This window comes from Salvelinus fontinalis, chromosome 11 (assembly GCF_029448725.1).
Source record: "Salvelinus fontinalis isolate EN_2023a chromosome 11, ASM2944872v1, whole genome shotgun sequence".
NCBI classification, from domain to species: domain Eukaryota; kingdom Metazoa; phylum Chordata; class Actinopteri; order Salmoniformes; family Salmonidae; genus Salvelinus; species Salvelinus fontinalis.
The window spans coordinates 16,596,269-16,610,663 of record NC_074675.1 but is presented as its reverse complement, the minus strand read 5'-3'; the positions used below and the strand labels follow the sequence as shown (position 1 = coordinate 16,610,663).

At 44.1% G+C, this 14,395-nt stretch overlaps 1 protein-coding gene across 3 annotated transcripts in view; it reads left to right on the top strand.

The window, feature by feature from the left end:
• Positions 1–14,395, top strand: part of LOC129865181 (USP6 N-terminal-like protein) — a 64,805-nt gene that overhangs the window by 35,855 nt on the left and 14,555 nt on the right. For all 3 annotated transcript variants that reach the window (XM_055937711.1, XM_055937709.1, XM_055937710.1), the window contains 4 exons: positions 6,281–6,354; positions 9,700–9,782; positions 11,471–11,510; positions 11,935–12,015. In XM_055937711.1, the coding sequence (XP_055793686.1) occupies positions 6,281–6,354; positions 9,700–9,782; positions 11,471–11,510; positions 11,935–12,015 (278 nt within the window). The remainder of the gene's footprint in view (positions 1–6,280; positions 6,355–9,699; positions 9,783–11,470; positions 11,511–11,934; positions 12,016–14,395) is intronic.

The following is a 14,395-nucleotide window of genomic DNA, read 5'->3' as shown; positions in this document are numbered from 1 at the left end:
AGGCGAAAAAATACTGGTTTGGTTTTTTCCACCTTACTAGGACAAACTGCTGGTGTTCAAGAACATCTATTGCTTCTGTCAGATTGAATTTAGTTGAAAAATGTAACTTAAAGATGTTGCACAGTTTACAATTGAGATTCAGTTACTTGGAGACATGGACGTTGACATGGTATTTATGACATGTCAGTGGGTGTAGTTTGAGGGTAAACTACTGTGGGTAGACATGTCTTCATTGTACTGAGTGATGTCATTTTGACTGAGGTCTACTATGCGTGATGTGGTTGGGTATAGGTAGAAGCATGTTTGTTTTTACGTCTAGTTTGTGGAGATGAGTATAGTATTTTGAAGCAATGCTAATAGCATGCCCGGTGTTATGCCGCGTGTGGTTACCCTACAGTTTTAATGTTTTGAATTTTTTTGTTGTTACCCTGACAATTGGGTGACATCAGTCTAGTGTGTTTGTATATTTGGACACAAAATGGCGCGTCTATGACGGCACACACACAGGCTCCAATAAGAACTTGTCAATGTTTTATTTCACTTTCTGCCTTTATTCAGTAGGTATTTATTTTTGTTCACTTTTTACATTCTATTCATTTCAAGGCATGAATTGATATGGCCTTGGTGCACTTTGCGATTGCCTTCTAAATCCTTTCCCTCCCAATCATAACTATGTATGTAATGCAGTAAGGGGACTAGAGGCCGCACTCTCAGCCTGGTCGTCACCAGGTTTGGCCTTGGGACGTGTTGATTGGCTGAACACAGGCAGGCTGAGAGGCGGATGAATAAAGTGAAGTGTGAGGCTCTGTGAGTTCAAGAACAAAGGACAGGAAATGACTTCTCGTCCAACCAGGCTTTCCATTAGAACCGTGCAGCTTCAGTCCCTTTGCAGATACAGTGCCTTGCAAAAGTATTCACCCTCCTTGTCTTTTTTCCTATTGTGTTGCATTAAAACCTGTAATTTAAATTGATTTTTATATGGATTTCATGTAATGGACATGCAGAAAATAATCAAAATTGGTGAATTGAAATTAAATAAATTATTTGTTGGGGGAAAAAACTGAAAAGTGGTGCGTGCATATGTATTCAACCCCTTTGCTATGAAGCCCCTAAATAAGATGTGGTTAACCAATTACCTTCAGAAGTCACATAATTAGATTGCACACAGGTGGACTTTAAGTGTCACATGATCTGTCACATGATCTCAGTCGTTGCACGAATGTACCTAACCGTAAACATCTTTTGCCTTTCTTAAAATCAATACACAAGTATATATTTTTTACACCTGCATATTTAGTTAAGAAATGTATGTTAGCAGGAAATATTAACTAGGGAAATTGTCACTTCTCTTGCGTTCATTGCACGCAGAGTAAGTGTACATGCAACAGTTTGGGCCGCCTGGCTCGTTGCGAACTAATTTGCCAGAATTTTACATAATTATGACAACATTGAAGGTTGTGCAATGTAAAAGCAATATTTAGACGTAGGGTTGCCACCCGTTTCATAAAATACGGAACGGTTCCGTATTTCACTGAAACAATAAACGTTTTGTTTTCGAAATGATAGTTTCCGGATCTGACCATATTAATGAACAAATGCTCGTATTTCTGTGTTTATTATAATTAAGTCTATGATTTGATATTTGATAGAGCAGTCTGACTGAGCGGTGGTAGGCAGCAGCAGGCTCGTAAGCATTCATTCAAACTTTACTGTGTTTGCCAGCAGCTCTAGCAATGCTTGATCACAGCGCTGTTCATGACTTCAAGCCTATCAACTCCTGAGATTAGCCTGGCAATACTAAAGTGCCTATTAGAACATCCAATAGTCAAAGGTATATGAAATACAAAAATGGTATAGAGCGAAATAGTTGACGCGTCATAATTCCTTTAATAACTGCAACCTAGTATTTCCTTTCTTGGAACATTGAAGAACTGGGAATATTGAACCACCAGATTTCATATTGTCCAGGCAAGGAACTTAAACATGAGCTTTTTTACATGGCACATATTGCACTTTTACTTCTCCAACACTGTTTTTTCATTATTTAAACCAAATTGAGCGTGTTTCATTATTTATTTGAGACTAAATATATTTTATTTATGTATTACATTAAGTTAAAATAAGTGTTCATTGTTCATTCAGTATTGTTGTAATTGTCATTATTTAAAATATAAAAAATTGTCCGATTAATCGGTATCGGCTTTTTTTGGTCCTCCAATAATCGATATCGGCGTTGAAAAATCATAATCGGTCGACCTCTACTTTTTGGCCATCAAGGAAAACACTATGTCTTTGCGCAAACCCAACACCTCTCATCACCCCGAGAACCATATCCCCACAGTGAAGCATGGTGAGGACAACATCATGCTGTGGGGATGTTTTTCATCAGCAGGGACTGGGAAACTGGTCAGAATTGAAGGAATGATGGATGGTGCTAAATGCAGGGAAATTCTTGAGGGAAACCTGTTTGTCTTCCAGAGATTTGAGACTGGGACGAAGGTTCACCTTCCAGCAGGACAATGACCATAAGCACTGCTAAAGCAACACACTAATGGTTTAAGGATAAATATTTAAATGTCTTGGAAAGGCCTAGTCAAAGCCCAGACCTCAATCCAATTGAAAATCTGTGGTATGACTTAAAGATTGCTGTACACCAGCGGAACCCATCCAACTTGAAGGAGCTGGAGCAGTTTTGCCTTGAAGAATGAGCAAAAATCCCAGTAGCTAGATATGCCAAGCTTATAGAGACATACCCCAAGAGACTTCCAGCTGTAATTGCTGCAAAGGGTAGCTCTACAAAGTATTGACTTTGGGGGAGTGAATAGTTATGCACGCTCAAGTTTTCTGTTTTTTTGTCTTATTTCTTGTTTGTTTCACAATAAAAAATATTTAGCATCTTCAAAGTGGTAGGCATGTTGTGTAAATCAAATGATACAAACCCCCCCAAAAATCTATTTTAATTCCAGTTTGTAAGGCAACAAAATAGGAAAAATGCCAAGGTGGTGAAAACTTTCGCAAGCCACTGTAGGAACCAGGAATGAATGTTAACTTGGAGGGAGAGAGGAGCAGAGAGCGCAAGCAAAATAACACTACTTGTAATAAAGACAAGTCTTGGACTAGAAACCACTAGACCCTAAAAGAGAGAATCATAGTATTTATAAAGTCTATTGTCATGCGGTTGTTTAGTCATCCAGACTCATTCTTTGACAGGAGTTGTGATGAATACAGACAGATACTTTACAGATAGACGACACAGGAAGACGCAGAGTTATTATGTTAACTGCTGGGGCGGCAGGTAGCCTCGTGGTTAGAGCGTTGGAATTGTAACCGAAAGGTTGCAAGATCGAATCCCCGAGCTGACAAGGTAAAAATGTGTCGTTCTGCCCCTGAACAAGGCAGTTCCTAGGCCGTCTTTGTAAATAAGAATTTGTTCTTAGCTGACTTGCCTAGTTAAATAAAGGTCAAATTTTTAAAAAACTAAGAGAGAGGGATGTGATCATAAAGTCTGTTGTTTTTGATGATGCTGTTGTCCAGAAGACAGGCTCCGAGTCTGATTGGATGAAAGCATGATCCTTGGTTCATTATTTTATAGACTTGATCAACACTTGAATCATCATGGACAGATGGGTTATATACAGATTGACAACATGTTGTCCCTAACCTGTGAGTGAGCGAGACCAGTTGTTCTTTCAGTGGCATTTTCCAGTGTTTTTCAGAAGCCTACTGTGTGATTAATATGTTTTCAGCAGGGAAAATTACATCTTTCTATTCTGACACTGTTATGACCTCTGTGATGGATGGAGAGAAAGAGAGGGACACAGCAGTTTGACGGGTAGTAGAGAGCAGGAGTGAAGGGAAAGTGGAGAACCGGGTAATTTCCACTCAGAGCAAAGCGCTAGACTGATGGGGACATTTTAATCGCAGCGGGAGAGAGAAATGACCTGCCGTTCTACGCAGCCGTCGCCACAGGGAACTGCCATGTGAAGAGGAAGCAGTTGAGACTGGCAGAAGAGGATGAGGGAGGGGTGAAGGTTCAGGGAGATTTGGGGTCTAACCAGGAAAAAGAGGAGTAGAAGTGGACAGGGGGAGGAGGATGGGGTCATTTGCTGGAAGGGGATGTAGGTTTTCCTCAAGCAGCCCTGTAGCCTCAAGGAAGGGGCTTGTCCAGGAGTGTTCTGTAGGCACGAGGAGTCACAGCAGTCGAAGCAACACAACAAACACAATAATTCTGAACGAGCCTCCAACCCCTTACAAACACGGAGTCACGGATGCCTGTGCCATTCCCCGAGCATGAAAGAGTCTAATTGTGTTTAGCTTAAGCGCTGCCCCTGTTGAATACTAATATGGCCGCTGGGGGGTTCAGTGTGTGTTACTGCTGCCAACACTGGGTTTTACTATGGGAAGACTCAATCCCATTTACCCAGAATTCCATTCCACTGAACCATGGAAAAATTCAGTGGGGGGAATTTTTTTAAATTTGTTTCCAGACAGTGTCCCCCTGCTGTCCCTTCTCCCACTCTGTTTACCATTGTCAGCCCATGGCGGCATGCCTTTCACTGTGACAGACAGTTACACACCATCCTGTCATAAGAATTCCAGCCGGCTCGATAAGAGCAGTGTTTGTTCGGGACCTATTGGAATTCCGGACGAGCCCAGGGAGGAAGTGGGGAAGAATCAAAGTGGAATACTTCCTGTCAAAATACTGACTGAAAAAGTGAACTGTAAAACCACCTTTCTCTTGGGACCTTGTACTTCTTGAGTGGAGGCAAAGCAGCACATCTCATTGGTGGAGAGGGTTGAAAAGCTGTATGTATGGTGGTTGCTGCTCTGCCATTCTGGTGAATGGAGAGAATTACTTCATGTCTCACACCAGCTCAGTAAACACAGTGTATCTACAATAGCCTCCCACTAAGAACACAGTATTGTGTTCTTCCTTTGTGCTGTGTGTGGAGCAATGTATTTATTCTCACATTAACTTGGTCGGCAAGCTGCCTCAATCTGTGTACAAATAGGTTTACAGAACACTATGTCAGTGTTTTGTTTATTCTCAATCTCAGCGTGAGTCGCGCGCACACACACACACACACACACACACACACACACACACACACACACACACACACACACACACACACACACAACTTGTATTTCTAATGTGCATTTGGCTGGTGGCTCAGTGCAGGTACATCAAAGCAGATAAAACGCCAATTTGTACAATGCCTGGAAAGATTCATTATCTTTTTCCATCAGGACTTGACTGGATCCAAGTGTACCAGAATATTTTCACATCAGGAAGGATGCTTTAGTACCAGCCTTTTGCTATTAGAAAACACAGATACACAGTATATTCTGGCTGACCACATTCCATCACCATAACTACATGTTGTTGGTGATCTCCTAGAACTAATGAGGTTCTTCCAATAAATCTGACCTAGACTTTTTAGTTTTCCACTATTACCACAGTGCTTCAAACCAAGAACACACACACACACACACACACACACACACACACACACACATACACACACGTATATTCTGTGCCAGCTTTGTTAACGTGTTTTCCTGTATTTTGAGCTTCCCATTGGCTGCTGAATCAGGAAGTGGTAGTGTGTGTGTGTGTGTGGAAGGACTGTTTGTCGGACCTTTTACATTCGACCGGTCAGATCATACAGTCATAATCTGATGACCAATGATTGTAAATGGAGGAAACTCACTTGGTTGAGTGGTACAGTTGAGGTAAAGGAGGTGTGTGTTCGGCGCTCTCAGCTTCCTGGTCACGCGTGACAGTTTCTCGTTAATCGTCCGTCTGGGGCATAATAGCTGACGTGCGCACGCACCGCTTCTGTCACATAGTGATGTCCCTCTGACACTGGTCTCCATTTTGAGCTCAAAGTGGCTCAACTCAACGGCACACACACACACACACACACACACACACACACACACACACAGCCTCTTAGTTGTGTATGATACACTCCACCCCTGGTGAGTCCTGCTGGTTCCACCAGTGTGACTCTGACATGGCCCCCAGTGTGGCTTACAGTAGGCCAGGCTTTAACCTTTGACCCCTGGCTCAGTGTGGGGCCAGAGAACTGAACCACTTAGTGTTTGATAGTAGTGAAAAGGTACAGCACGACCATTTCCCGTTTGTATTGGTCTTCACTGAGCCTACTGGGACCACAATATAAAGGTTGACATGTTGAACTCTTGTCCTTTCTCTTCCTTCGATCTTCTTCTACCCCCCCCCCCCCCCCCCCCCCCCCTCTGTTTTGTCTGGCAGCGTCTGGTACAGAGCAGGATGCTGTGCTGAGGCTTGAGCAGGAGAGGGCTGAGATCGTCTCCAAATATGACAAGGTAAGAACCCCTCCGCTAATGAAGGACAGTAAATCACCTGCAGCATTGAATGTTTGTCTGTCAGTATCAGACAGAAGCTGGGCTAACAATATTTCTAGGAGGTATCCAGAGATGTGTGCTTTGTTTTCTTGTCATTTGTCAGTCTGATGGTGAAAAGTGTGTGTGTGTCCATCCATCCATCCACACCAGTGTGTGTGTTTGTGGCACCTCTTTCCATTGCCCGTGGCATCATCACTGTAGCCAGCCGTTGGGACTGGTTTATAAATTAGCCTTTTTAATTTAGTCCAGCGGGCAGTATAATCAAGCCCGCTCGTTAAGAGAGGAGCAATGAGGGAGGGATGGCGTGGAGGAGAGAGGCGGGCACTCTGACACAGAGTTTAATTATGTTTCGATGTTTGACCCTGATCACTAGAGGAGTCCATTTTCTCTCGTTGGCGAGGCGGAACGAGTCCAATCAAAACCAATTCGGGGGGGGGACTGTTATCAAGACAAAGATGGAGTTGATGCTCTCACTACAGACCTCAAATGTTTATCAATGGGGTTTCAGTCAAGGGTATGATGGAGTACGGCCTATCCCTCCGGTTTCCTTTGACTACAGGAGAATAGTGGAAGAAACCTTGTATACACTCTCGAACTGGGACAGAGGCAATCATAGACACCAGAAACATGGAAAGCTTGACAAAGTGGAACACTGAACAGAATCATGGTCCAATTCTGCTATGGCATTGATTTTACACAGCTGTCTTGTGCGCCCCCGTGTCTATACGCAGATACCACATGACACGGGCTTTAGACACAGTCTGTGTCTCCACTGACATCTCTTCCAGGCTCTGTGCGCGTTGGGCCTGATGTCGGATGTAAGAACAATCTATTCATCCCAGATGTCTTTTTGGTGTATTTAAAGTCATTTGACCCTGTTTCTGCTGCGTGAGGGAGCTGGGTTAAGTTAGGACAGGATTTCCAGTAAACAGAGGGAAGGAGAACGGGAGGGATGGATTTAGACATCCAGCTGGTCTTCGGGCCTTGCGGACCTCAGCCAACGCTGGACATTGTTTAGCTCGCTCTTTTTTTCCTCTTCCCTCACTTCATCACTTCTTTTGCCCTCTTTTAAAAAAAATGTTTTAATTGAACCTTTTATTTAATTAGGCAAGTCCGTTAAGAACAAGTTCTTATTTACAATGACGGCCTACCGGGGAACAGTGGGTTTAACTGCCTTGTTCAGGGGCAGAATGACAGATGTTTTACCTTGTCAGCTCGGAGATTCGATCCAGCAACCTTTCGGTTACTGGCCCAACTCTCTAACCACTAGGCTACCTGCCGCCCCTCTGTTTCAGTCTCCCACCTTTCCTCTCTTTCTTTCCCTTGTATTTGTTTCTCTATACAATCCTGCCATCTTCCCCTCCGTCTTCACAATTTATTTTCATTTTCTCATTATTTTCCCCTTTGCTCTCATGCATTCTCCACTCCCATTTTCTCATTATTTTCCCCTTTGCTCTCATGCATTCTCCACTCCCATTTTCTCATTATTTTCCCCTTTGCTCTCATGCATTCTCCACTCCCATTTTCTCATTATTTTCCCCTTTGCTCTCATGCATTCTCCACTCCCATTTTCTCATTATTTTCCCCTTTGCTCTCATGCATTCTCCACTCCCATTTTCTCATTATTTTCCCCTTTGCTCACATGCATTCTCCACTCCCATTTTCTCATGTTCAATGTTAACTTTCTTTCTATTGTCTGAATTCAACAGCCTTTCCTCTGCCTTGAGTCAGGCTGTGACTCAGGGTGCGTCTGCCTAGCTCCTCATTTCACACCTGTTAGCAGCAGGGCTAGGCACTCTAGCACAGCCAAGCATAGCATGTACACACACACACTCACTCTGTAGGGGAGTGGGGAGGACTGGAGTTGCCCATCCCTGCTCCAGACTGTCTGAGGGTAAATATAATGAACAAAAATATAAACACAACATGTAACAATTTCAAAGATTTTACTGAGTAACAGTTCATATAAGGAAATCAGTCTATTGAAGTAAATTAGGCCCTAATCTATGGATTTCACATGCCTGGGAATACAGATATGCATATGTTGGTCACATATCCCTTTTAAAAAAGGTAGGTTTGTGGATCAGAAAACCAGTCGGTATCTGGTGTGACCAACATTTGCCTCATGCAGTGCAAAACATCTCCTTCACATAGAGTTGATCAGGCTGTTGATTGTGGCCTGTGGAATGTTGTCCCACTCCTCTTCAATGGCTGGGCGAAGTTGCTGGATATTGGCGGGAACTGAAACATGCTGTCGTACGTGTCGATCCAGAGCATCCCAAACATGGTCAATGGGTGACATGTCAGAGTATGAATGCCATGGAAGACCTGGGACAATTTCAGCCTCCAGGAATTATGTACAAATCCTTGCGACATGGGGCCGTGCATTATCATGCTGAAACATGAAGTGATGGCGGTGGATAGCTCTGTGAATTAAAATCGCCATCGATAAAAGGTAATTGGGTTGGTTGTCCGTAGCTTATACCTACCTGTCCATACCATAACCCCACCGCCACCATGGGGCACTCTGTTCACAACATTGACATCAGCAAACCACTCGTCCACACAATGCCATAAACATGGTCTGCGGTTGTGAGTCCGGATGGACGTCCAGCCAAATTCTCAAATTACTGTAGAGGCGGCTTACGGTAGAAAAATGAATATTCAATTCTCTGGCAACAGCTCTGGTGGACATTCTTGCAGTCAGCATGCCAATTGCACTTGAGAAATCTGTGGCATTTTGTTGTGTGATAAAACTGTACATTTTTAGTGGCCTTTTATTGTCCCCAGCACAAGGTGAACCTTGTGCTGGGGACAATAAATTAATGTTAATGCTGTTTAGTCCACTTCTTGATATGCCACACCTGTCAGGTGGACGGATTATTTTGGCAAAGGAGAAATGCTCACTAACAGGGATGTAAACACATTTGTGCATACAATTTGAGAGAAATAAGCGTTCTGTGCGTATGGAAAATGTATGGGATCTTTTATTTCAGCTCATGAAACATGGGACCAACACTATACATGTTGCGTTTATATTTTTGTTCGGTATAGAATAACACTGATGTTCATGTTTCTATCTCTATTGTAATAGTGTCGATGTTTACAAAGTATGTAGCCATCCAGTTCTATATAGGCATCAAGTTACTTTGAATGTTAAGTAATGTATCTCATTTATATTCATTCTCATTTGTGCTGCAAGTTTTTAAAAACAAGATGTTCCCAAGGAGGTTTTTTTTTATAGCACAAATACATTTCAAACTACTTGTTATTCATTGCTTTACCCATGAGGCTCTTTGGTTGCAGGGAAAAGAGGGTGCCACTGTGGAACCCTGGGAGGATGCAAGCTTCCACCTGTACAAAGTTATTGACCGCTTCGGCTTCGTACAGTAAGAACACACACACACACACACACACACACACACACACACACACACACACACACACACACACACACACACACACACACACACACACACACCCTTGAGTGATTCATTCATTACACATGGCAAATAAACTTTGAAATGTGAATCAGTCACACGCACACCACAATCTTCCCCCTTGTTTGTGTTCTGATATTTCACTTCAGTAAAAGCTTCAAAGAACACTAGTTTAAAACAGTACCATTGTCTTGAGGTAGGAGAAAGTGACTCTCTACAGCCTGGTGTGTTGTGGCTTTGGCATGGCCAGCAGTGGGGTTGCATGGCTCTTAAACAACACTGTTCTTAGGCAGTTATAACAGTTATATATAGGCTGGCACATGTGGGCTGGTCCAGGCAGGAAGCTGCCGGGTTAGCCACAATCACAGGGCATCAGTGTGGGAGCTCAGGTCCAGGGCGAGAGTATAGGGGAGGGATGACGTTCCGGGGCCCAGGGAAAGTCACGGTCTGGAGAGAGATGGAGAGAAGGTTCCAGTCTGGAGAGAGGGAAGGATGGAGAGGTTGAGGCCCTGAGTGAAGGCTATGGTCTGGGAGAGAGGGATGGAAAGAGAGCAGATGGGGGCTTTGCTGAAGGTTATGGTTCTGGCCTAATGCCAGGACTTTGGACTGGTTAGGACACAGAGCTGGGGCCCATGGTTAAGACAGTAGAGATGAGGCCTCCGGCTCCATGAAATAGCCTATGAAGGAGAGCCCTTTCTAGGTCATACTGACTAGGTGTGATGACAACAATGAGGGAGAAAAGAAGGGAATGCCCCATTTACAGGCAGACTTTGACAAACTGACTGCAAACTCTCTGTGCTTCCTGTATGGGTTAAAGGTCAGGTTCAGGGGTCAGGGCAGTCCCAGGACAGAGAGACAGGAAGTGGGGGTTGGGACACAGGCTCTGTTCCCTTCCTTCCATGAAGTCATCACAGATCTGACCTGATCATAGGTCTGACCAATGTTGGATTGGTTAAAGCAATGGAGAGGAAACCTTACTTTCACTTGCCCAGTCATGGACAGATTAGTTAATATTACTAAAAGAAGGAAGGATGCATTTTGAGAGTATTGGAACAGGCCCCCACCATGGGGAAATCCCTTTTTTTAATGATCTAAGCCAGTGGGCTGAGTGGCACAGAGAGTGCTGTGCTGCTCTGAACTGGTAGTTTCATAGTGTAACTGACGGATAGCCATAGAGGCATTGAAACTGGGACAGGACAGTAGCCAGAATGGAGGAATGTTTTAATGTGTTATTTCCTGTTTGCTTGGCTGCTGACGTGTAATGTTCCCTCCCTTTGAGTGTTAGGGAAGGTTAAATGAGCTCTGGCAGTCACAGCATTTGTTTCTTTAATGACTCCACTTCCTCTGGAAAGAATCTTTGAGTGGTCCCTATTCACGTTGAGACATATCATCTTGGGGCTCCATCTTGTCCGTCTTCATTGCGTATGAGGGAGTTGAGTTGGACAGAGAGACAGCCTACTAACATTCCACCCATCTACCAAATGTGTAATGTTCTTAAAGGCCCAGACCAGCAAAACCTTAGCTAAGCTCATGGTCAAACAATGATTGATACCTTGCATACTTTCAAAGCAAGAATGTGTCTAAAAAATAAACCAACTCTATGTAATACTAAAGCTAGTTTGTTTTCTCCTCTCCAGTGAGAATGAACTTCCGTCCTACGACTCGGGGGAAGAGAAGGTGAGCGACCATGTTTCAGACCCTTAGGGCTAACTACATCTCTCCCATCCCACATGTCTATGCCGCTGTAAAATGGCCTTCACAGATGAGAAAGAACACAGTGTCTTTCAGACACATAACGATTACTGTTACTGCTATGAATAGAACTCTGGTTGCTGAGAATTGATTAGATTCTTTCATTTTCAGAATCCTAACATTTTTTTATTCTTCTACTGTAGCTTACAATGAGTTACATAATGTTCTGAGCTGATGTTTAGATTGCGTTCCAATGTCACTGTAACCTTTGCCTCATCCTACATCATAAAATGTATTATTTATTTTATGAAGCAAAATGTATGCCGCTGCATATATGTCTGCATATACAGTTCCTCCAGAGATTTGGTCACGAGGAAGTGTTAACATGCCACTTCCTGTGTCCCCTCAGCAAAAACACTTAGAGGTAGAAAGGACCTCAAAATGGCTGAAGATGATGAAGAGCTGGGACAAGTATAAGAACAGTGAGAAGGTACGATCTCTCTCTCTCTTCCTCCCTCACCATCTCTCCCCCTTCTTGCAGTCTCTTAAAATATCTCATTCCCACATTCCTGTTGTCAAATATTACATTCCACATTCTTCTCCTCGTGCCTCACTCACATCTCTCCTTCTCTTTGGTGAACAAATATTAGTGAGTCTCCCTGAAGAGCATTTATAGGGCTCCGGTCTCTGTAATAGCTGTCTTTGTTAGTGCCTGAGTTTGGGGTCTTCTTTATGATAGGTGTTGGGCATTCAGTTCTGACGTTCTTCAGTTGTACTCTGAGGTGGTTCCAGCGGGAATTGGAGATTGTCTTTAAATTAACCTTGGCTAGGGGAATGTTTTAGCTTTGTTCTCTCTCTTTCTCCAGTTTCAAGAATTGCGGGACAAGCAGCAACCAAGGACTTGTTGTTCCCCCCTCTGTCAGTCAGTGCTTCGCTCGTTTCTCTCGGCTGGTTAAACGGGTTACGGTTGATGGCTCTTTGTTTCCTGTGCTGCTGAAAATAATAGCGTACTAATGCAGTCATAAAGGTTCTAGCATCGGTAAGGCAGGTTCTAGCATCGGAAAGGCAGGTTCTAGCATCGGAAAGGCAGGTTCTAGCATCGGAAAGGCAGGTTCTAGCATCGGTAAGGCAGGTTCTAGCATCGGTAAGGCAGGTTCTAGCATCGGTAAGGCAGGTTCTAGCATCGGTAAGGCAGGTTCTAGCATCGGTAAGGCAGGTTCTAGCATCGGTAAGGCCGGTTCTAGCATCTGCAAGGCAGGTGTAATCTGTAGATCTACTAAAAATCTGCTGTAGGGCAGAGCCTGGTGTTGATGTGACAGTGTTGATGTGACAGTGAATTTATGGTACAAATAGAGGACAGCGAAGTGCAGCGAGCAGGAGAGACCTCTACACTGAAGAGCCATTTAGATCTCTCTCTCTCTCTCACTCACACACACACACACACACACACACACACACACACACACACACACACACACACACACACACACACACACACACAATAAACTCACCAAAAGGAAACCACACACACAAATGCTCACACACACCAATGGATGATTAGTGGAACAGGTGCACTCATTGACTTCCTCATCAGAGCCCTAATTACTGGGCTGTCGACGTCAAGCCCCGAGTGGGTCTATCTGGCACACACATACACTGTACACACACACAGTACAAACACACACCTTCACACTCACACAGAACACGTATACTACACACACACACACACGCACTCACACACACACACACACAGACTAACATGCATTATGAGCATACAACCTAAACTGATTCGTTAACCTTTAATTATCACCCATCACTGGCCATCCGATGCCTAAACACATCTCCTTCCAAATCAATGTTTCTCTCTCTTCTCCCACCTCTCTCTGTGTTCCGCCTGCTGAGTAATGAAGGGAACACTTAAACAACACAATGTAACTCCAAGTCAATCACACTTCTGTGAAATCAAACTGTCCACTTAGGAAGCAACACTGATTGACAATAAATTTCACATGCTGTTGTGCAAATGGAATAGACAAAAGGTAGAAATTATAGGCAATTAGCAAGACACCCCCAATAAAGGAGTGGTTCTGCAGGTGGTGACCACAGACCACTTCTCAGTTCCTATGCTTCCTGGCTGATGTTTTGGTCACTTTTGAATGCTGGCGGTGCTTTCACTCTAGTGGTAGCATGAGACGGAGTCTACAACCCACACAAGTGGCTCAGGTAGTGCAGCTCATCCAGGATGGCACATCAATGCGAGCTGTGGCAAGAAGGTTTGCTGTGTCTGTCAGCGTAGTGTCCAGAGCATGGAGGCGCTACCAGGAGACAGGCCAGTACATCAGGAGACGTGGAGGAGGCCGTAGGAGGGCAACAACCCAGCAGCAGGATCGCTACCTCCGCTTTTGTGCAAGGAGGAGCACTGCCAGAGCCCTGCAAAATGACCTCCAGCAGGCCACAAATGTGCATGTGTCTGCTCAAACGGTCAGAAACAGACTCCATGAGGGTGGTATGAGGTGAAGTGGAAACGTCTAGGAGCAACAACGGCTCAGCCGCGAAGTGGTAGGTCACACAAGCTCACAGAACGGAACCGCAGAGTAAAAATCATCTGTCCTCGGTTGCAGCCAATGTTTCCTCTAAGATGTGCACTGCTCCCCGGGACGACCGTGCAGAATTATGAGATTGATCTTCACTCAACTTTCTAGAGCAGTGTTCACCAACTGGTTGATCTCCAAGGCATTCCTAGTCGATCGCCAAACATTTCTGTAAAAAAAAAGAAGAAAAAAAGCCTTTGTTTGGCGGTAGGTGAACCCAATTCAGCTGCCGTGCGCGCCGGGTAGGTGAACTGTTGCCATTTTGAACCATTTCATGTG